Here is a 20,732-nt window from a genome sequence, read left to right as displayed (position 1 = left end):
ATGAGTTGCATAATTTGAGCTCAAACAGCAATTAACAGGAATGGAGCTCACCCAAATCTCACAGCTTCGGGTGCATTATTTGCCAAAAATACAAAGACTCTGTGACCATCAGGTGACAAGCAAAGATTTTCACTTTAAAAAGTCATGGAGCCGGGCGCGGTGGCTCACGCCTGTAATCCCAGCACTTTGGGAGGCCGAGGCAGGCGGATCACCTGAGGTCAGGAGTTCCAGACCAGCCTGGTCCAAATGGTGAAACCCTGTCTGTACTAAAAATACGAAAATTAGCTGGGTGTGGCGGTGGGCGCCTGTAATCCCAGCTACTCAGGAGGCTGAGGCAGGAAATCGCTTGAACCTGGGAGGCGGAGCTTGCAGTGAGCAGAGATCGTGCCACCACTGCACTCCAGCCTGGGCGACAGAGAGAGACTCTGTCTCAAAAAAAAAAAAAAAAAAAGAAAGAAAAACTCATGGAGCCACTACCGAAGTAGGACGGGGGCGGAATTAGTCATAATTTAGAGTTAAGGTGAGGTTGGTGGAGCAAAGCTCATCTGGGCTGTGCTTGTCCCCAGACTTTACATCTAGCAGGGAAAAGACCTGCGCTGGTTGCAGCGGGCAGAGACTCTTGGTGAACGGTAAAGCCTGGCCCAGGTGCAGGCCTCACGGCTCACACTGGACGCCTTCCTGGAGATTAGTCACCGTGGATCCGCAGTGGGCAATGGGGAGATATGGAGATTATTTCAAGTAACAAGGATGAGGGGAGAAAACAGGCTGAGCAAACACAAAGACAGGAAAGGTGTGTTTGGAATGCCTGGGGGAACTGAGTCACTCAGGAAGGAGGGGTACTGGGGAGCGCTGTGCGGCAGGGTCTGGAAGGCTCCCGCTGGGCCCAGGTGCACCGTCTTTTGTAACCACAGTCTTGGCCTCTGCAAGGCTTGAGCTCTTAGCCACTGGCCTCTAATTGCCCGATGGTCTGGGTCTGATGTGGCTGCTTCTCATCATAACTTCGGCTGCTTCTCATCATAACTTCATTGCCTTTACCTTCAGGCAGTGTAGGAAGTCAGGGAAGAGGTCCAGAATCTTCTCCTTCCCCTGCTGCCTGAAAGCATGAGTGAGTCTCTGCGTTTTTCTAAAACTCACTATGGGATGTGGGGGAGGGTCTCTGAGCCTGAGAGCTCTATGGGCTGTGCTCAAATGCCCAGGAAAGGAGAATTCAGCATCTATGCCTGAGCTAGGCACTTTGATAGGAACATCTCAGGTCATCTGTACAGCAGACTCGCAAGGTGGATGGCGTAATTCTTTCTGGTTTATAAAGGAAAAAAAAAAGATTTGGAAAGGTCACGTGAGTTGGTAAAGGCCACAGAGCTAATAAATTGCAGTCATTTTATTTCAAGCACTCAGGTTCCTAAAGTTACACGATTTTGTCTTTCGGATGCGAAGCTTTCAATGAACTCTGCAATTCTATCCATGTTTCGGGGCTAGCAAGGAACAAATTAAAGTTTTAGTCCAATGTAGACTTTGTTTCTCTACATTTGGTAAAATGAAGAGAGTACCTGACTCAGGGTCAGAAGCAGTGGGTTCCAGTCTTGAGTCCAGCAGTTCCTGACTGCAGGGCATGGGAGGCAGGCACCGAGGAGTTGAGAGAGAGGTCGCTGGACACAGCCCAGCCAAGAGTCTTCCCGGCAAGCTCAGGGTCCCAAGTTTCCACAGAGTGCGTGGCAACAACACGGCGTCAAACATCCTGCTCCCTTCCCCTACACACCCTGAATCATAAGAAATGATGACCAGGGGTCATTCTCTGAGTTAATTTCTGGGGTAGTAATTTTTAAAGAATACAAACATGAATGTTTTCCGGGAACTCCCTCTATAAACAGGTACATACTAGTCACTCAGCAAGGCTCCACTCCTGCGTCCTGATGAGTTTGCTTCTTGAGGACCAAACAAGAAGAAAAGCAGTTTGTATGCTGGGAAGGACGCAGACAATTGTAAAAGCATGTGACAGTAATGTCATAGAGTTACTTAACTTACGGCTTTTTTTTTTTTTTTTTTTTTGAGATGGAGTCTTGCTCTGTCGCCCAGGCTGGAGTGCAGTGGCACAATCTCGGCTCACTGCAAGCTCCGCCTCCCGGGTTCACGCCATTCTCCTGCCTCAGCCTCCCGAGTAGCTGGGAGTACAGGTGCCTGCCACCATGCCTGGCTAATTTTTGTGTATATTTAGTAGAGACAGGGTTTCACCGCGTTAGCCAGGATGGTCAACTTAGGGCTTTTAATTGTGGGTTAATAGCCATTAAGAAGGTATGTTTTTGATAAAACACATTGAAGAAAAATTTTACCTGTAACTTAAGATTATGCTCAAGGTCAGGAAAACAACATAATAATGAAAATCTGAAGGTTTCTATTCCTTCTCTTCCCCAAACCACGGTAATAGAAAAGCCACACCAATTTACCATCCATATCTCAACAGTCATTGCAGCTGATAAAGGGGTACACAGTGTTTCCTTCCGTCCTCAGCAACACCAAACCAGGAACCGCAGTGATGCCTGAAAATTGTGGTTTCTTGGTGGTACTGTACTAGACCACAAGGGTGACATCCAGAGTTATGATGGAAAAAGGATCACTTTGTTAAGTGAGGGACACGTTCATGACATAACGGGAAGGACAGTGGAGATGTTAGCCTTTCAATCTTGGCTTCCACCCTCTGGAGTCCCCACAGCTGGAACAAGGAACACCCAGATACTGTGATGGTGAACACAGACCGAGTTATTTTTAACAAATCCCACAAACATAAAATCAGTCATTACTGGAGTTTCAGGAATCTTCCAGATTCAAACGTGCTAACTGACGGTCAGTATCCCCAGGTTTGGGATGTGAGCATAGTTGTTACCATAAATATAAAAGAAAGTAAATCTAAAACGTGAAGATTTTAAGCACAAAGGCTTAACACTTAATACACGAAAACCAACACTATAGTGGCTGTCGGTGCCTTTGTTATAGCCACTAGGATGCTAAGGACAACTTGGGAATGGCAACCCATCAGCACGACTGAGCTAAGGAGCCGTGACCAGGGCATGCTTCCTCACGGTGGTGTGTAAACCCGTGTGGATACGAGCAGGCTGGGGTATCGACAGGTGCAATGCTTACAGCTGTGTGCAACAACGCATGGGGCTGGGCTGATGTTGGACGGGCTCTCATATTGTTTGGTGGGCTGGTGCAATGGTCAGCCCTCTGGGACCATTTTTCCTCATCTGTAATTACAGGATAATCTTAAATCTGTTCAAGCTGAGGCTTCCAACTGGTCACATGGCAGGGATTTGGATAAACTTAAAGCATGTGAGAGCTTAGGAATAAATGACTCTTTTGCAAATACACTTTGCTCACTCATCTATTCCATCTCCGAGATTCTAGAGTGTCGTGACTAGAATTGTGGGTGGTGATAAATTGGTTTCACCAGAAAAACTGTTGCATGAAACTCAGTGGGTGCCTTCAGATGCCTTCCTGAAATTTTGTCAGAAAACATTTGGGAAGTTCACTAGATGCATGCAAGAATCTTTTAGTGAATGCTTTGACAAACAAAAAAACCACAGGCACAATTCATTTTATGCTTTGATTTTTTGCACTTCACAGATATTGCATTTTTTCTTTTTTCTTTTTTTTTTTTTTTTGAGTCGGAGTCTTGCTCTTGTTGCCCAGGCTGGAGTGCAGTGGCGTGACCTCAGCTCACTGCAACCTCTGCCTCCCCGGGTTCAAACGATTCTCCTGCCTCATCCTCCGGAGTAACTGGTACTACCGGTGCCCGGCACCACGCCTGGGTAATTTTTTTGTATTTTTAGTAGAGACGAGATTTCATCATGTTGGCCAGGCTGGTCTTGTTCTGGTGATCCTCGGCCTCCCAAAGTGCTAGGATTACAGGTGTGAGCCACCATGCCTGGCCCACAGATACTGCCTTTTTTTTTTTTTTTTTTTTTTACAAATAAAGGTTTGTGGAAACCCTGTGTGGAGCAAATCCAGTGGGACCATTTTTCTCGTAACGTGCTTACTTTGTGTCTCTGGCACATTTGGCAATTCTTGCAATAGTTCAAACTTTTTCATGATATCTGTTACGGTGATCTGTGATCAATGATCTTTGACGTTACTATTAATTGCTTTAGGCCCCAAATGGGTTATTCTCCCTCTCTTCAGACCTCCCTATTCCTTGAAACATAGTAATATTGAAATTTGACCAATTAATAGTCCTACAATGACCCTAAGTGTTCAAGGGAAAGGAAGAGTCACTTGTCTCGCACTTGAAATCAAAAGCTAAACATGATTCAGCTTAGTGAGCGAGGAATGTCAAAGGCTGACACTGGCCACAAGCCAGGCCTCCTGTGCCAACCAACCAAGCCATGAATGCCAAGAAAAAGTTCTTGAAGGGAATTAAAAGTGCTTCCCCGGTGAACACACTAACGACGAAACACGGCAATAAGTGAAACAGCTTTATGGCTGATAAGGAGAAAGTCTGAACCATCTGGATACAAGGTAAGTCAGACACAACATTCCCTTAAGCCAAAGCCTCACACAGAGTCAGGCCCTAATTCCATTCAATTCTATGAAAGCTGAGAGTGGTGACGAAGCTCCAGAAACAGATTCTGAAGCTAGCAGAGGTTGGTTCTGGGGTTTAAGGAAAGAAGCTGTCTCCACAGCATAAAAGTGCAAGGAGAAGCAGCAAGTGCTGATGGAGAAGCTGCAGCAAGGTCTCCAGAAGCTCTGAGATCACAGATGAAGACGGCTACACTAAATAACAGATTTTCCATGTGGACAAAACAGCCTTCTATTGGAAAAAGATGCATTCAGGACTTTTGTAGCTGGAGAGGAGAAGTGAATGCCTGGCTTCAAAGCTTCAGAGGACAGGATGACTCTCTTGTCACAGGCTGGTGCAGCTGGTGACCTTAAGTTGAAGTTAATGTTCATTTACTTCTGAGAATCTTCAGACTTTTAAGAATTATGCTAAATCAACTCAGGCCGTGCTTTTTTTTTTTTTGAGACGGAGTCTCGCTCTGCCACCCAGGCTGGAGTGCAGTGGCCGGATCTCAGCTCACTGCAAGCTCCGCCTCCCGGGTTTACACCATTCTCCTGCCTCAGCCTCCCGAGTAGCTGGGACTACAGGTGCCCGCCACCTCGCCTGGCTAATTTTTTGTATTTTTTAGTAGAGATGGGGTTTCACTGGGTTAGCCAGGATGGTCTCGATCTCCTGACCTCGTGATCCACCCGTCTCGGCCTCCCAAAGTGCTGGGATTACAGGCTTGAGCCACCGCGCCTGGCCTCAGGCCGTGCTTTATAAATGGAACAACAAAGCCTGAATGACACCACATATGTTTACAGCATGACTTAGTGAATATTTTAAGCCCACTCTTGAGACCTACTGCTCAGAAAAAATCAATTATCTTCAAAATATTATTGCTCATTGACAATGCACTTGGTCACGCAAGAGATGTTAACACAACATCCATTCTGCAGCCCATGGATCAAGTTATAATTTTGACTTTCAAGTAAGAAATCATTTCATTAGGCTGTAGCTGCCATAGATAGTGATTCTTCTAATGGATTGAGACAAAGTAAACGGAAAACCTTCTGGAAAGAATTCACCACTCTAGATGCTATTAAAATATTTATGATCCATGGGAGCAGGCCAAAATATACACACTAACAGGAGTGCCTGTTAAAAAAAGTTGATTCCTGCCCTCTTGGATGACTCTGAGGGTTCAAGACTTCCATGGAGGCAGTAACTGCAGATATAGTGGAAATAGCAAGAGAAGTAGAAGTGGAGTCTAAAGATGGGGCGAACTGCTGCAATCTCATGATCAATCTTGAAAGGATGAGGAGTTGCTTCTTGGGGATGAGCAAAGCAAGTGGTTTCTTGAGATGGACTCTACTCCTGGTGAAGATGCTGTGAACACTGTTGAAATGACAACACAGGATCTAGAATATTCTGTAAGTTGATGTGATAAAGCAGCAGCAGGCTTTGAGAGGACTGACTCCAATGTTGAAATAAGCAATTCTGTGGGTAAGATGCTATCAAACAACATTCCTTGCTACAAATAAATCTTTCATGAAAGTAAGACTAAACCAATGCGCTAAGCTTCATTTTGTCTTGCTTTCTGAAATCGACACAGCCACCCCAACTTTCAACAACCACCACCCTAATCAGTCAGCAGCCATTAACATCAAGACCCTCCACCAGCAAAGAGATTACAGCACACTGAAGGCTCAGATGATCGTTCACTATTTTTAGCAATAAAGTATTTTTAAATTAAGGTATGTACATTTTTTAGACATAATGCTTCTGTGCATGTAATAGATCATAGTATAATGTGAACACAGCTTTTATATGCACCGGGAAACCAAAAAAATTGTATGACTTGCTTTATTGAGATAGTCACTGATTGCAGTGGTCTGGAACTGAGCCCACAATGTCTCCCAGGTATGCCTGTATTTATGTCATTTGACATATAATCTTGCATGCCAGAAACAGGTATTAAGTGTTAATAACAAAAAGCAATAGGAATGTTTCAATGCATTCTACATATTATTAAAACAAGATACATATGGTTAACTTTTGCTAGTTTTGCATTAGGCATTTCATTTAAATTAAAATTGGTATATGGCACTCATTCCCTGGTGACAGAAAAGCACCTGTCTTTTGTTGACTGAGGAGTGTTCATCCCATGTTCATAAACATTCCATGAAAGCAGCTCAATTTCTCATTCTAATTTTGAAATGATTTGGCAATTTTAACAACATAATATTTAATTTTTCCTTAATATTTCATTGTTCTCCTTATATAGTCGAGTAGTATTTTTTCCAGGCCCTATAAAGACGCCCTCGAATCCATTCCAGTTTCCTTTAGAGCAGCATCCTGTCTCCCACCCAACCACAGCCTGAGGGGCTCAGCAATTATCACATGTCATCCCCGGCTTCTGGCCCCAGAGCCCCACATGGCTCAGCTCAGAAAAGGGAGTGTCTGCCTTCTGTGCACTGTGCCCTCCTGACCTGCGTTCTTGCTTCTGGAAAAGCAGCTGCCCGTCACAGACACCTCGGTGTGTGAGCTGCTGGTACATACCTCTCTGACAAAGAAATGTCCTTCTCCACAGCACAAAAACTGCAGGAGGCATTTAGTTGCCAGAGGTTTTTCCCAAGAGCTCACTCCCACCTGTCAAAATTCAGTCAGGTTAAAGCATCCTAGCTACTTCGGAAAAGGAAGTCAACTTTATCTAATACCTTATTTTTAGTAATGTCTTCACATTTAGTCACAAAATCATTAGTGACTAGGACAGTTCTGGGGCTTTTTCCTGGACCTACCTCCGTCCCTTCTCAGGCTTTGGATCTCACCTGGAAAAGCTTTAGCCTCATGTACTGGTTTCAGGTAAAAATAAATAAATAAATAAAGCCATTCTCCATTTGAAAATGTGACCCATTTATTTGAACTGAAAGGCATCATTACAAAGTGCAAACATTTCTTTGGTAATGAACTGAATACAATGGTCATAAAAAAGGCATTTGGCTGTTGGAGCAGTTAGAAAAGTAAATAAATATGTACATTCCACTCCCGTTACAGCGATCCCGCAGAGGGGCTGCTAGACACGTTCACCCAGGCACTGCCCACTGTTCTGATTACAGAGAGTATCAAACTGCTGATTCCGCAGACATTTTGGTTTGAATGACAGAATTTTTTTTGGTAAATAACAGTCAGCTTCCCCCTTTGGCTTAGACAACACAACTGCTTGTCAGTGGCCCAGACCGCACATTACACAGGTGTGCTACAGGTGTGCCACCCCAGCACTGAGACCGCAGAGGCCTCCAAGGCACGTAAGAGGCACAGAACACTCGAGAACCCAGAATCCGCTGCCATCCGAGTGCCTCAGCAACTTACATAACCATCAGTTTTCAGACGAACTTACACATTTCCTGTTTTACAGAAATCTCTCCCACAATTCGGTCACTACATTTGACTTGCTATTTCAAAAGAAGTCCATATGTCATGAAACGCCAACCAATTTTATCACTCACTTACCAATATGAGGATAAGAAGTCAAGACAACCATTTTTACAGATAAAACCCATGAATCCAATGACCCTCCTCACAGCTGAAATGCTGCCTCTGCCACAGCAACGTAGCAGGCTCGTGCTGGAAGGGTCTGGGTGTCTCCTTGGGAGGACATGCTCCTGGAACACGGGCCGTGCACGAATCACACTAGGCACTGTACGCACCCATACTGTCCGAAGGCAGCCGGCCACCCCCACCCCACGGAAGCCTCGACGTCATACCCCAGTGCTGGACACCTGCCACCCTGAACTGAAACGGCCGTGACCTCAGGGGCTTCCGCCTCCACCACCTCAGCTGGGCCGCGCTGAGGGCAGGTGGCCCGGACCTTGGTGCCTCATGTGTCCAGCACTATGCCCGGCACACGGTGGGTGCTCAGGTCAGCGTGCTGCACTGAAGCTGTGTGTTCGGGGAAATGGTGCGCAGAACACAGATCGCTTTGTATTTAGAGAAAAATGGAAGGTTTTGGTCAATTAAAGAGAGACCATGAGGTATGAGAGTTGATTTTCACTGACTTCTAAGAGAACTTTTGCATAGTGGAAATGGTTTTTCTGTCATATCTAATACTTAAAAAATGGACAAAATTTCATAAAACATCATGCATTTTAAAAATACAAATGAGGTATAGGGATTCTTCTTTTTTTTTTCTTTTTAACGCACTCACACAACCTGAAGTTAGACAGTTCCCGACACTCGAGCTCCTCTTCCCTTGGGAAGAGCCATCCGGAGGCGGCTCCTGTTCAGGACGTGGACGCAACCAGGGCCGGCTGGGGGCGGTGCTGTCAACGCACACGACTGGCCCTCGGCAGGTATCAGATACACAATGGGATGAAGGAGGATTTTCACATTTGGTTCACAACTAGGCAGTATGTATGCAAGTGACAGCTGAAAGCAAACCTGTTTCTAAATGTGGCTTATGAATGTTCTAATCAAGTGTGGAAGGAGCTGACACATGGAGAGTCACAGGCTACACAGCTGCTTCGAGCAGCGGGAATGTTGGTCTTGGGATTAGATGCTGACGCGCGGTGAAATGTTACAGAGAGCCCAGAGGAAGGAGGAGTTCAGAGGTTCCCAGGGAAGAGGCCGGGGGCTCGCACTGCAACCCCAGATAGTGTCCCTGTGAACACTCTTATAAAAGGTTCTGTTCCATTTGCCAAACACCAATTCTCTTTTTAAACATAGCTTGTGAGGGAACCCGGATTTCGGTGAGCCCCTCTGGCAGCTCCGAGACTCACCCCACCTGCGGGTGACAGGTCTGCCGGCTCCTGGCATCTGAACAAGGTAAGGCTGACGTGTAGAGGTATCCTGCTTTATTTAAAAAGAAATGGTGTTGGGAGGCAAAATCAATTTAGGCGCCTAAATGATTCAACTGTGCAATTTAATAATAGCACCAATTTTTCATTGTAAAAGAATTAAATAAAAACCTGAGAAGTCTAACGTGAAGCTAGGACTCCTGCCTGCTTCCCTTCGGGCACCTGCTCCGCCTCCTTCTCCACAGACGCTCCAGTTGGAAGCCTCCTGCACTGCCTTCTGTAACAGCACCAGCTGGACGTTGTCATGAAATGTCGCGAGTTCTGGGTGTTTCCTGGTCCGCAGCCTGCAGCTCCCTGCCGTCGGCCACCTGATCTCACGATGGCACCGCAGACAAACTCCGAGGAGCCTCCCAGGAGCCTAGGGCTTCTCCTCCGCCCTCCTCTGTAAGCAGACTGGACAGCAGGCCCCTGGGATGTTCGTGGGGACAGCACAGGTGGCAGGGGGGCAAGCTTCCACGAAGCAGGTGACCTGCCCGTCCTGGAGAAGAGAGACGGAGCACAGCCTGTCAGCTCTGGGATGGCCTTCAGGTGAGCACAGTCTGTCAGCTCCGGGACAGGTGTCAGCCACGGCCATGAGTCAGGCCTTGCCCTGAGGCCCCTGCCTTGCCCACTGTGCTTGCCCTGTGGGCATGGGTTTTGTGGTTCTCTGAGGATTTCATAGTTGCAGACAGGTATGAGTTAATGGGAGCCCCCATAACAAGTCTCCCTGAGGCTCCGTCCCACCTTTCTGTCCATGCCCACCCTCCTCTCACCCTGAGGGGCCAAGACCACCAGCTGGGCACATCCTCCCACCTCACACCTGGATCCCCTCGGACTGCGTCTGGGGGTGGACGTTGTCAGGAAGCAGGATGGGACTAGACAGAGAGGAAGGGACAGGGCTTTGCTCTTCCCCAGTCTGCCCTTCCCAAACCTGACCAGCTCAGGGACACAGATGCGCCCTCTCCCAATGGCCATGGCAAGTGAGGCGCCCGGGCTGGCCTGCTGTCCTCACCATCCTGCCTCCTCACACTATGCCCTGAGCTTTCCACGGAGCCTGGCTCCAGCCAGACGTCTGTCCACTGCCGGCACCAGGGCACGCTCCACCTGCCACCGGTCTCCTTCTGCAGGGGAGGGATCGTCCCCCCGCGACCTCTGTAACACCCCAGCCCTGATGGGAGATGGGACAGGGTCAGCGGCGGGCACGTCAGTGTTCACCCACCAGCTCTGCAGGGAGGAGCTGATCTGCCCCACTCACGGGTTTCCATGGCACGAACATTCCTGCCACAGCTGATGGGAAGTGAGGCCAGTGCACACAAGCCGCCCCACGTGGCCCCGCAACAGAGAAGGGGTTGCCCGCCCTCTGTGGGGTGGACCATGCTGAGGTTCTGAGCCTCCTAGCACGTCCTCTGTGCACAGAGAGCTGGGCTTGCCTGGTGCTTCCATAGGAGTGAAGGAGGGACGAAGGCCGGCAGAGGTGGGCGGGGAGGGGCCTGGCCCTGACATCTGAGCCACCCACCTGAGTGGTCACATGGGACTCTCGGACTTGGGTATACCTTAGGGTGTGAAGACAGACCCCATACTCACTTTGCATTCACAAATGGTGCATGCATCCTTCTTCCACTTGGTGTTGTTGGCGTGAGACTCACCCCCGGCATCCACGCACTCTGTGGTACTGAGCCGTGATTCAAGTTTCTTTATCTGCAGCAAAGCGAAGAACATTCATTCACTGGCCCCTTCAGAGTAACAGCTTAGTTCTTGCATTAAAATATGTTATTTCCCTGAAAATAATGCCTTAAAATAAACAACATTTGAGGAGCATATTTCTCAAGAACTTTTGCAGAATCTCCAATGTCCTTATTAGACTGGCGACGGCTGGCCAAAAGCCCCAGTGGAAGACGTTCCCACCACCGTGCTGTCAAATAAAAGCCTTGGTCACAAAGGTGACGTTCTCAGAGGACTGTGGGAGCAACATTCGACCAGAGGACAAGAACGTCCTGCACCTACGCTTCCACCAGAATGGACGACGACCACTCAGAATCCCCCGAGTCAAGTCTGCCTGTTTTCCGAGTACCACCACTGGCTTTTCTCTGGAAGCTCGGGGCCCCATAATAAGGTGCCCTTTCCAACCGCCGTGCCAGGCACCGGGTGGCAGGAGCCTCCTGGAAGGGTCTCCTTCCTCAGACCCTCTCTTGCATCTTGCAGGGCCCGGGGGCAGAGAGGGTGACAGTGGCCGGAAATGCCTGGGCCACGAGGTGACCTTGGGAAGAGGCCACCCGCAGCACAGCACCGAGCCGCAGCAGGGAGTGACAGAAAAACTGGTACCTCATTAAAACCATCCGGATTTGGGGTTTTCTGTCCCCTGCAACGGAACCTAAACTGTCAGTGATGTCTGAAATGAACACAAATTATTTATCGTATCTATCCCAATTCCTCTAATAAGCCTTCTCATAAAGCATGTTCAGCCACAGGTAAGGCTGTCTGCTTTGACCGATCAACAATGCTGGCTGTGAGCCACCCACTCACTCATTTCAATTAAAACATCTTCTTTGATTTCCTGTCAGCCAGAAGTGTGTCGTCCCCAACCTGTGCCGGAACCGTGTCTCACCTGTGCACACATCATGCTGAAAAAGGTGGACGTCCCCTCACCGTACCCACTGCATTTCGTGACAGCTGGACATCTAGGACCTAACTAGTTACTCACTTCGGGAAATGTCTCAGATGCGGCTTCTAAATGAAAGCCATCTTTCCTGCCTGCCTCATTCGTTAGCAACTGGCACTTAAGTCACCAAAGCTTAGAACTGTCTAGCTTTGGGGATGGGGATAAAAAAAAAGAGGGAAGCCTCAGGAGCAGTGGCACAGGGGCCAGAGAGCACTTGGGGGTGGCAGCCAGGACAGTCTGCAGAGGTTCCAGGTGACCTGCATGTCACCTCTGTGTCTGTGGCTGACCTGCTTTAATTCACAGCCAGAGAGAAGCAGTGACCACAGCAGCTTGTGTGCACCTCAGCAGTCACCAAGATACATGAACGCCTCTGCACACACAAGGTGCGGGGAAATGACCACAGACGGCACACACCCTGTGCTGCTGCCGGCCACAAAATCACAAGGGACATCCGCATTTCTCAGACCTAGCGCTGCTACCCTGGGAGCTGCCCATTCATCCTGAGGGTGGAAGGAAGTCACAGCACTGTGGACAGAATCAACAACATGGGAGGGCACAGGGCACTGGTATTTGCAGACACAGGTGGGGTGGCTGGTCCCCCTCCGCCTCTGCTCTGCTGTCCACGGTCACCTGTGCACAAGGCCTGCCCTGAATGACCTTGGGGTTCAAAGACCCACCTCCGCAGTGGACCCCTGGGGCATCCAGGCCTCAGCACAGACCCCAAGGGTCAGTCTGGGTTTGTCTCTGCTTCCCTCCTACTGCCAGGTGGAGCTGAGTGAACACTGCATGCTGTCCACTTGGGCAGCTGCCGGGGGATGTGCACGTGGTCTCTATGCTGCAGAGGGAGGAAGACCTGCCACACGCTGTCCACTTGGGCAGCTGCCAGGGCTCGTGCACCTGGTCTCTAGGCTGCGGAGGGAGGAGGACCTGCCACACGCTGCCCACTCAAGCAGCTGCCAGGGCTCGTGCACCTGGTCTCTAGGCTGCGGAGGGAGGAGGACCTGCCACACGCTGTCCACTCAAGCAGCTGCAGGGGGATATACATCTGGTCTCCAGGCTGCAGAGGCAGGAGGACCTGCAGCTGCAGGGGATGAGGCGGCAGGCAGAGAAGCAGTCAGGGTACCTCTCCCTGTGGCTGGGGGTTACCTTGGGGCTACACTAGGAGACGACTCTCCCAAACCTAAGGGCTCAGAGTCCTGTGAGTAGGAAAGGAGCTGTGCTTACAGGTTAAAAGTGCTGCAGACAGCCAGGACCCGCACGCCCTGGGGATCCCACCCACACCAGCGGAGTGAGTGCACCTCCTTTTATTTAGCCATAGATCTCAATCTCCACCCGCTTATGTAACATCCCAGAGATAACCCCAGCACAGGCAGTGGAGAAAGCAGAAGGAAGTTCCTGGGATAGGAAGGACAGGACGGAACTCATTTCTGCAGGATTTCTGCAGAGCCCGAGAAGAAGCCTCATCTGAAAATCCCTGTGGTCGTACCACAGACACCAGCACTTTCCTCACACCGGAGAGGCTGGATCGGGTGTGGAGGACTGAACTGGAAATGCCTCCTTACCACGCCCTGGGAGGGGTGATTCCAAGTTATTCCTAAGTAAGAGGCTTAAGAACAGGACTTCATGTTTGAACTCTCCTACAGCACCCTAATCCTGTGTTCTCTCCAGCAAGGTCACCTGGCTGGCAGTCCCATGGCTGTGACACAGATTGCCCCTGCCTGGTGACCCCCATCTGTTGGGAAACCCAGGGACACCAGTGGCACCTGGCCCAGCCCGCAGAAATGGCACCCCAAGGCTCCAGGGTCAGGGTCCTGTGTGGGCAGCTGAACAGTCGCCTGGGAATGAAGTGGTGTCCCCAGAAGGCTGGGGCAGGGCTGTGCTGCTGTGGAGTCTTGGACGGGCGGACACAGGCCCCAGGCACCTCACCTGTGTTCTGAGGTCTGTGATGGTCTTCTGCATTTCCAGAACAAACTCTCTGAAGTCATTAGTCCCGGGAGTGTCTGAGCGTGTGCTGAAGGCTGAGGTGCTGTTGCTGAGATGTTCCCCATGTCTCCCAACACTGTGATGAGGGGAAAGGAGGAGGAGGGAAATATAATCTCAGCAGGTCACACAGGGTCTCATTTCAAGGTGCTCAGAGCACCGTCCCTGATGCTCTGAGCGGGCAGCACCGCAGGACGCAGGCTGCAGCCTGGCCCCCAGTGTCCCGGGACGTCCCTGCCAGGAATCATCCTCACCACAGGCCCACAACAGGATGCCGGTCCTACTGCCTGATGCCCGCGGTGTGAGGGCCCCTCTGTACATCAGCTGACCTCAGGAACCACCATACCTGGGTGTTTTCTGTGGTCTTATTTTCTTGGTCGGCTGGTCCTCCTGGTAGCTGAACTCAAGAGACCGTCTGCCTCGGAAATGGTAGGAGAAGGCGTTGAACTGCCCCCTGGTCCTACAGTCTAAAACGGAAGCACAAAGCAGAATGTCAGTTCTGGAGGCTCTGACCTCAGGGAATTAAAGCACATCCTGCCAACTACGAACAGTCTTCACTGGCTGCCCGTGGAGCAAACGGTGGCACCTTAAATCAGGCAACCTGGCAGCTGGTCTGCAGCTCTTACCCTCTCCTGCCCTGAGGGGTCAAGCTTCTTTCCGCTGTGCCCCTGCCCTCGTGACGTCACGGCACCGGCCGCGCTGAGGACAGCTGGGCGAACTGAGGAGGCCCACACCACCCACCGCACCACAACCACACCCTCGCTGAGTTCCCTCCACCCACACATGGAGGCTCAGGCACTCTCGGAGATCAGAGTCTGCTCGTGTCTGGCGGTCCCTCCCCTATGGCCAGGTGACAATCTGCACTCTGGAGTGCCTTGAAGTTACGCTACACTACCTGCATCACACTGCCAGCCCCACTGTCAGACAAGAGGCGGGCCTGGCCCTGCTTCTCCTGAATGTAGCCCAAACGCCTCCCTGCCTAGGTGTGGCTTCCTTCTCAACCTGTGGTGGACTGAGAAGCCCTCAGTGCTGTACCTCACCTGAGCCCCAGGTGAGGGGCCCTCAGTGCTGTGTCCTCCTGAGCCCTGGGTGAGGGGCCCTCAGTGCTGTCTCCCTCCTGAGCCCCGGGTGAGTGAGGGGCCCTCAGTGCTGTGACCTCCTGAGCCCCGGGTGAGTGAGGGGCCCTCAGTGCTGTCTCCCTCCTGAGTCCCGGGTGAGTGAGGGGCCCTCAGTGCTGTCTCCCTCCTGAGCCCCGGGTGAGTGAGGGGCCCTCAGTGCTGTCTCCCTCCTGAGTCCCGGGTGAGTGAGGGGCCCTCAGTGCTGTGACCTCCTGAGCCCCGCGTGAGTGAGGGGCCCTCAGTGCTGTCTCCCTCCTGAGTCCCGGGTGAGTGAGGGGCCCTCAGTGCTGTGTCCTCCTGAGTCCCAGAGTGAGGGGCCCTCAGTGCTGTGTCCTCCTGAGCCCCGGGTGAGTGAGGCGCCCTCAGTACTGTCTCCCTCCTGAGCCCCGGGTGAGTGAGGCGCCCTCAGTGCTGTCTCCCACCTGGGCCCTGTGGACACACCATCTAACGAAGTGAGGGGTGTTTAGTCTGTCTTGTACATCATCCTCACCCAAGAAAGCTGTGGCAGAGAACAAAAGTGAAGGGCAAATATGGACCTTTGCAAAATGCTAATGTCTCAGGAAGCCACTGGAGTAGAAATTCTATGAGAAGAGAAGAGGCACGTGCAGCATAAACCTCAGACCCACGCTAGATTTCCTGTCTCCCGTGAAGGGCGGCCGGCTCCTTCTGGTCTAGTATTTGCCTGACTGGCTGGAAAGAGGCAGGGAGTATCTTCAAGACAGAAGCCTAAAGCCCCTTCTGCCCCCAGAGCAGAGCCCATCAACAGTCCTGCTGAATGACCTGTTGTTTATTTCCACCTTAACTATACAGCTTCTGAGTAAACCCAGTTGGCTGGACCCCTCGCTTATTCCACCCACAAATCATCTTAGGAGCAGGGAAGAGTTTCTTGAAACGGCTCCTGGGCACATAAATACATCATAAAACAGCAGCTGCCTCCCAGACTACCGTAGCCCCTCCCAGCAACACCCTGGGGACAAGAATGAGCCTCACTGGCAGGCCCACCCAGGGCTGTGCAGGTCTGGGGTGAGTCCCCGGTAGAATTCCAGGGCGACAGGGAAGCAGCAGGGCCAGGACACGGTCCCAGGCACTGTGGGGTCCCTGCCAAAGCACCCATCAGCCCCAACCCCAGAACTCTTTGATGGGACCCCCATCCCTCCAGGATGGCCGTCTCCTCCTCACGCCCCAGGGCACGGCTGGGCCACACCTGCTCAGTGGCCTGGCCTGCACCTGCTCTGAGCTGCCCAGGCTGGCCAAGCCAGGGGCAGGCTGGCTTCCCGGACCTAGTGCAGACGCCACACAGCACTTGGTGTAGGCATCAGTGAAGCCGATGACGAAGAGTTGCACCTCAAGGATGTTCATTTTAAATGTGTCCTTTTATTTTTATTTATTTACTTTTTTGAGACAGTTTCGCTCTTATTGCCCAGGTTGGAGTGCAATGGCACGATCTCAGCTCATTGCAACCTCTGCCTCCTGGGTTCAAGCGATTCTCCTGCCTCAGCCTCCCATGTAGCTGGGATTACAGGTGCCCACCACCACGCCTGGCTAATTTTTGTTATTTTTAGTAGAGACGGGGTTTCACCATGTTGGTCAGGCCAGTCTCGAACTCCTAACCTCAGGTGATCGCCTGCCTTGGCTTCCCAAAGTGCTGGGATTACAGGCGTGTGCCACCGCCCAGCCCCCAATGTGTCTTTCTAAAAAGTTTAATTGAAAAGTAAATAGCAATTGACATTTGGTTCTGTCAAATCTGAGTTCTGTTTTCATATTTTTCTGCTGTACTTAAATATGGCTTTTGGGGTAAAACAAAAACAGGTAAAGCTTATCAAGCATTCTCTAAGCCGTGTCAGCTTAAGGCCATGCCTGTTATTTTAAGAGAGAAAAGTATCCGGAAGAAACAGTGTCAGCCATTGCTTCAGGCAGTTCAGCCTCTCCCGCAGTGCCCCTGAGAGGAGGAGGGGCTTGTAACCCGAGGGGAACACAGACTGGCTTTAAAGATGAAGTCTTTTAAAGGACTTTGGATTTTCTTAGCAAAAGAACAGAAAACCTGGCTGTGCTTCTTATTAAGCAGCTAACAGGGGCCTGGTAAAGTTACCAGAAAACGGTTTTTGTATCATTGGCTTTCCCTAATCATTTTCAACAGCACAATTTTCTACAAACAGAACACATTTTCTACCATGCTTGTAGAAAAGTATTTTGAATTGGATAAACCGATGAGGAGGATACAAAACAAAAACACAAACAAAACAATAAAACAAAAAACAGATACAAGTTTCTGACAGATGTAATAACAAACATGTAAATGATTTGGAAAATTGGGTACCTAGCAAGCATAATTTTGTTTTTTATGTGAATTCTCCTATCATATATACTTCCCTGCAGGTGTGTGTGGGTGGTGGGGTGGGGGGCAGATAAGGAGGTAGATGCAGAATTAGATCACACACCCACCACACGCACACCCACCACACACACACCCCACAGGTACACACACCCCGACACACAGGCACACGCTGTCTTAGAAGCTGCTAAAACACAGCTCCATTATCAATGCAGATTTCAACACTTACTAAATTAAATAAGATCTGGGCCAGAACTATTACTTCAGGAAAAATGAGGTGGTGGGGAATATGTCTACAGTATCTGAACTTTGTGTCTCTTCTTAAACTACCAAGTGTCCACAGACACCACAAGCTCCACAGAGCGCCGGGTGAGGCCACGGTCTGGCCCCGCCTCCCCGTCACGCTCACTGCAGGCCCCCAGATCCCCCCATGGTGGTAGGCCCCGCTTCTCTCACCACAAGAGTGAGCACTCCACAACCTGGGTTCTAAACATCCCCAGTTTGGTATTTTATGGGGCTCTGATCATAGTTTGAATAAAGCCAAAATTATGTTCAAATTAGTAATGGAAATGGAGGTTAACCAAGGCTGGGAGTTAGGAATGCGAAGCAGGAACTCAGCCAGGAGAACCATGGCCGCACTCAGCAGGCCACTGACGCCTCTGCAGGGAAGGAAGGACCTGGCGCGCCAGGGCACGAGTGCCGGGGCTGTGGGATTGATGTCAGGGCAGGGCACGAGTGCCAGGGCTGTGGGATTGATGTCAGGGCAGGGCACGAGTGCCAGGGCTGTGGGATTGATGTCAGGGCAGGGCACGAGTGCCGGGGCTGTGGGATTGATGTCAGGGCGTCCCTCAGCTACACGGCCCCCGACGCCGATCATGAGGCCACCTCCTACCTGCAGGGCTCCTCACGAGATACTTTACAACACCTATCTTCAGTCATTTACGTTACAGATATTTAGAACATTCAGTATAATTTTTTAAAGAAAACCTGATATATTTGATATGCTTCTTTCATATTTTGATTTTTGTCTTTTATCTGGCTACACGAGTACCGTAAGCTAGACATACATTAGGTTTTAAGGAAAAATTAGGAGCACACCTTGCTGAAGTCTGGGTTTCTGTTTCTCTTACATAGCGCTTTAATCATGAATGTTCTCCCATAGCACTGCCAATTCCTCAGAATCACCACCTTTGTTTATATTTTTGGCTCCGCAGTCCATCTCAGCATGGATACAGCACAATTTAAATCTAAAGCTGAATATTTTGTTTTCAGTTTTCAAGATTAGGGTGACATCTGCAGGTAATTAAGCACCCGCCAAGCAGTCACCAAAACCAGGGATGAGAAAGGAACAGACGTGGTGCTTCTGGCACGCACCTTCACAGCAGTCCTGCCACACCCGGAGGTCCACCCTGGGGATCTCGTCACAGCTGCCGTAGCCATGAGGGAACTCCGCCACCCTGAACACGTCGCTCTGCACCCGGGTGATGTTGTCCGCGTTGTCGCACAGGATCCTGGCCAGAGACGTCTGCTTGATTTGAGTCAGCTGGGCGGGGGAGAACACCCCGGGGTTCTCATACCACAACCTGGATCCCCCAAAATGAAAGCAGGATCAGAGAAGGGCAGGAGACTCACAGGTCACCAGAAGCTGAGTTAAAATCTCCCCCTACTTAGTTCACAGCAATACAGAAACCACTAGGTTTGATTAGGTGTCACTTAAAAATGGACTCACACACTGTTCACATCCCCTACTCCATAACAAAAGCAAAGGCAGACAATCTGGTGTAAAAACGACAGTGTTAGCTCTTCTGACTAGCAACAAAGACAATGGGCAACTTTAAAAAAAAACTGGTATGGCACTTATTTTAGGTTTGCTGAAATAGTAATAGGTACGCTCTGCCTTTCCACTACATTAAAGTAGTAACAGTAGACAAGAGGCAAAACAAAGATCTTGCCCGAAGCCCAAACTTCTCTGAAGTCCCACAGTGGTTTAGCTGTATGGATTGTCCAATAGGTTTACAGGAACAGAAATATTCCTGCAAATGAAGGGGTGGGAAAAGCATCTTTGAACCTGGTGTGGTTGAGTTTTGAGGCTGCAAGGACATGCAAGTCCAAGGCGGTGCACAGAAGACACCAGGGCCTCGTGCCTCCCTCATTCTCAACCAGGACGGCCCTTCTCCTCTGGAGTCCCTGAGAAGGCGGCTTAGGAGTGTGCTCCCCTTTCTGGTGCACGTGCTCACCTGTCCCCATCTCGCAGGCGCTTGAACTGTGTGCTGAGAAGACACATCAGGGTGGGGCCCAGCCGGCTGCCAGGCACCAGGTCCTCCACCATGAGTGCTGGAAACAGGTCGATGTTGAGTGTCGAGCCATACAACCTAAAAAATAAAGAGAAAACTGAAATTTACCTAACAAAGCTGGACGTGGCAAAAAAAACAGCAAATATGAAAACAGTTCTTTCTTTTTTTTTTTTTTTGAGACGGAGTCTCGCTCTGTCGCCCAGGCTGGAGTGCAGTGGCCGGATCTCAGCTCACTGCAAGCTCCGCCTCCCGGGTTCACGCCATTCTCCTGCCTCAGCCTCCTGAGTAGCTGGGACTACAGGCGCCCGCCACCTCGCCCGGCTAGTTTTTTTTGTATTTTTTTAGTAGAGACGGGGTTTCACCGTGTTAGCCAGGATGGTCTCGATCTCCTGACCTCGTGATCCGCCCGTCTCGGCCTCCCAAAGTGCTGGGATTACAGGCTTGAGCACTATTTTACATTATTTAGAATTTTACTTAACAAAGAAAATCTTTACTTCTCTGCAGCATCTCTCCACTATTCTTTAAAGGATTTTCCCTACTTTCTGTTATATATGTGACACACACACACACACACACACACACACACAAACATTTATTATAACAAATTTAGAAAAGTCAAGAAAACATAAGGAAGAAAATTTAAGCCACACCTTTTCCTACTATTCAGGGATAACCACACTTAACATCATAATGTATACCCTTCTAACCTTTTTAAAATAAACATATGAACAATAAATTATACATAGCTAAATGTATATAGTTTATTGTTCATGTTTATTTTTAAAAGTATATAGATACATTTTTAAAGAATAACATTTGATTCTACTACATATTGAAAATATATTTGCCATAAAAGAAAATATCTGCTAAGCAAAGATAGGGCAAAAAAACCTTAGGTTTATATGTTCAAAAACAAACATTTTCATCGACTTCTTCCAATTCCTTAGAAATACAGGTTTAAAAGCAACATGTCACAACTTCTACCA

The 20,732-nt window shown here is 49.7% G+C and overlaps 1 protein-coding gene across 8 annotated transcripts in view; it reads right to left on the bottom strand.

Annotated features, from left to right (window-relative positions):
- Positions 1-7,427: 7,427 nt before the first annotated feature.
- The window catches only part of PXDN (peroxidasin), a 112,332-nt gene continuing 99,027 nt past the window's right edge, over positions 7,428-20,732 (bottom strand). For all 8 annotated transcript variants that reach the window (XM_045369895.3, XM_074012482.1, XM_074012479.1 and 5 more), the window contains 6 exons: positions 19,690-19,824; positions 18,827-19,035; positions 14,349-14,469; positions 13,949-14,081; positions 10,948-11,061; positions 7,428-9,862 (listed from right to left, as the gene is read on the bottom strand). In XM_045369895.3, the coding sequence (XP_045225830.2) occupies positions 9,743-9,862; positions 10,948-11,061; positions 13,949-14,081; positions 14,349-14,469; positions 18,827-19,035; positions 19,690-19,824 (832 nt within the window). In that variant the 3' untranslated portion in view covers positions 7,428-9,742. The remainder of the gene's footprint in view (positions 9,863-10,947; positions 11,062-13,948; positions 14,082-14,348; positions 14,470-18,826; positions 19,036-19,689; positions 19,825-20,732) is intronic.

Source organism: Macaca fascicularis, chromosome 13 (genome assembly GCF_037993035.2).
Source record: "Macaca fascicularis isolate 582-1 chromosome 13, T2T-MFA8v1.1".
Taxonomy (NCBI): Eukaryota; Metazoa; Chordata; class Mammalia; order Primates; family Cercopithecidae; genus Macaca; species Macaca fascicularis.
Note: the sequence above shows the minus strand (reverse complement) of the source record. Positions and strands in the feature narration are given on the sequence as shown.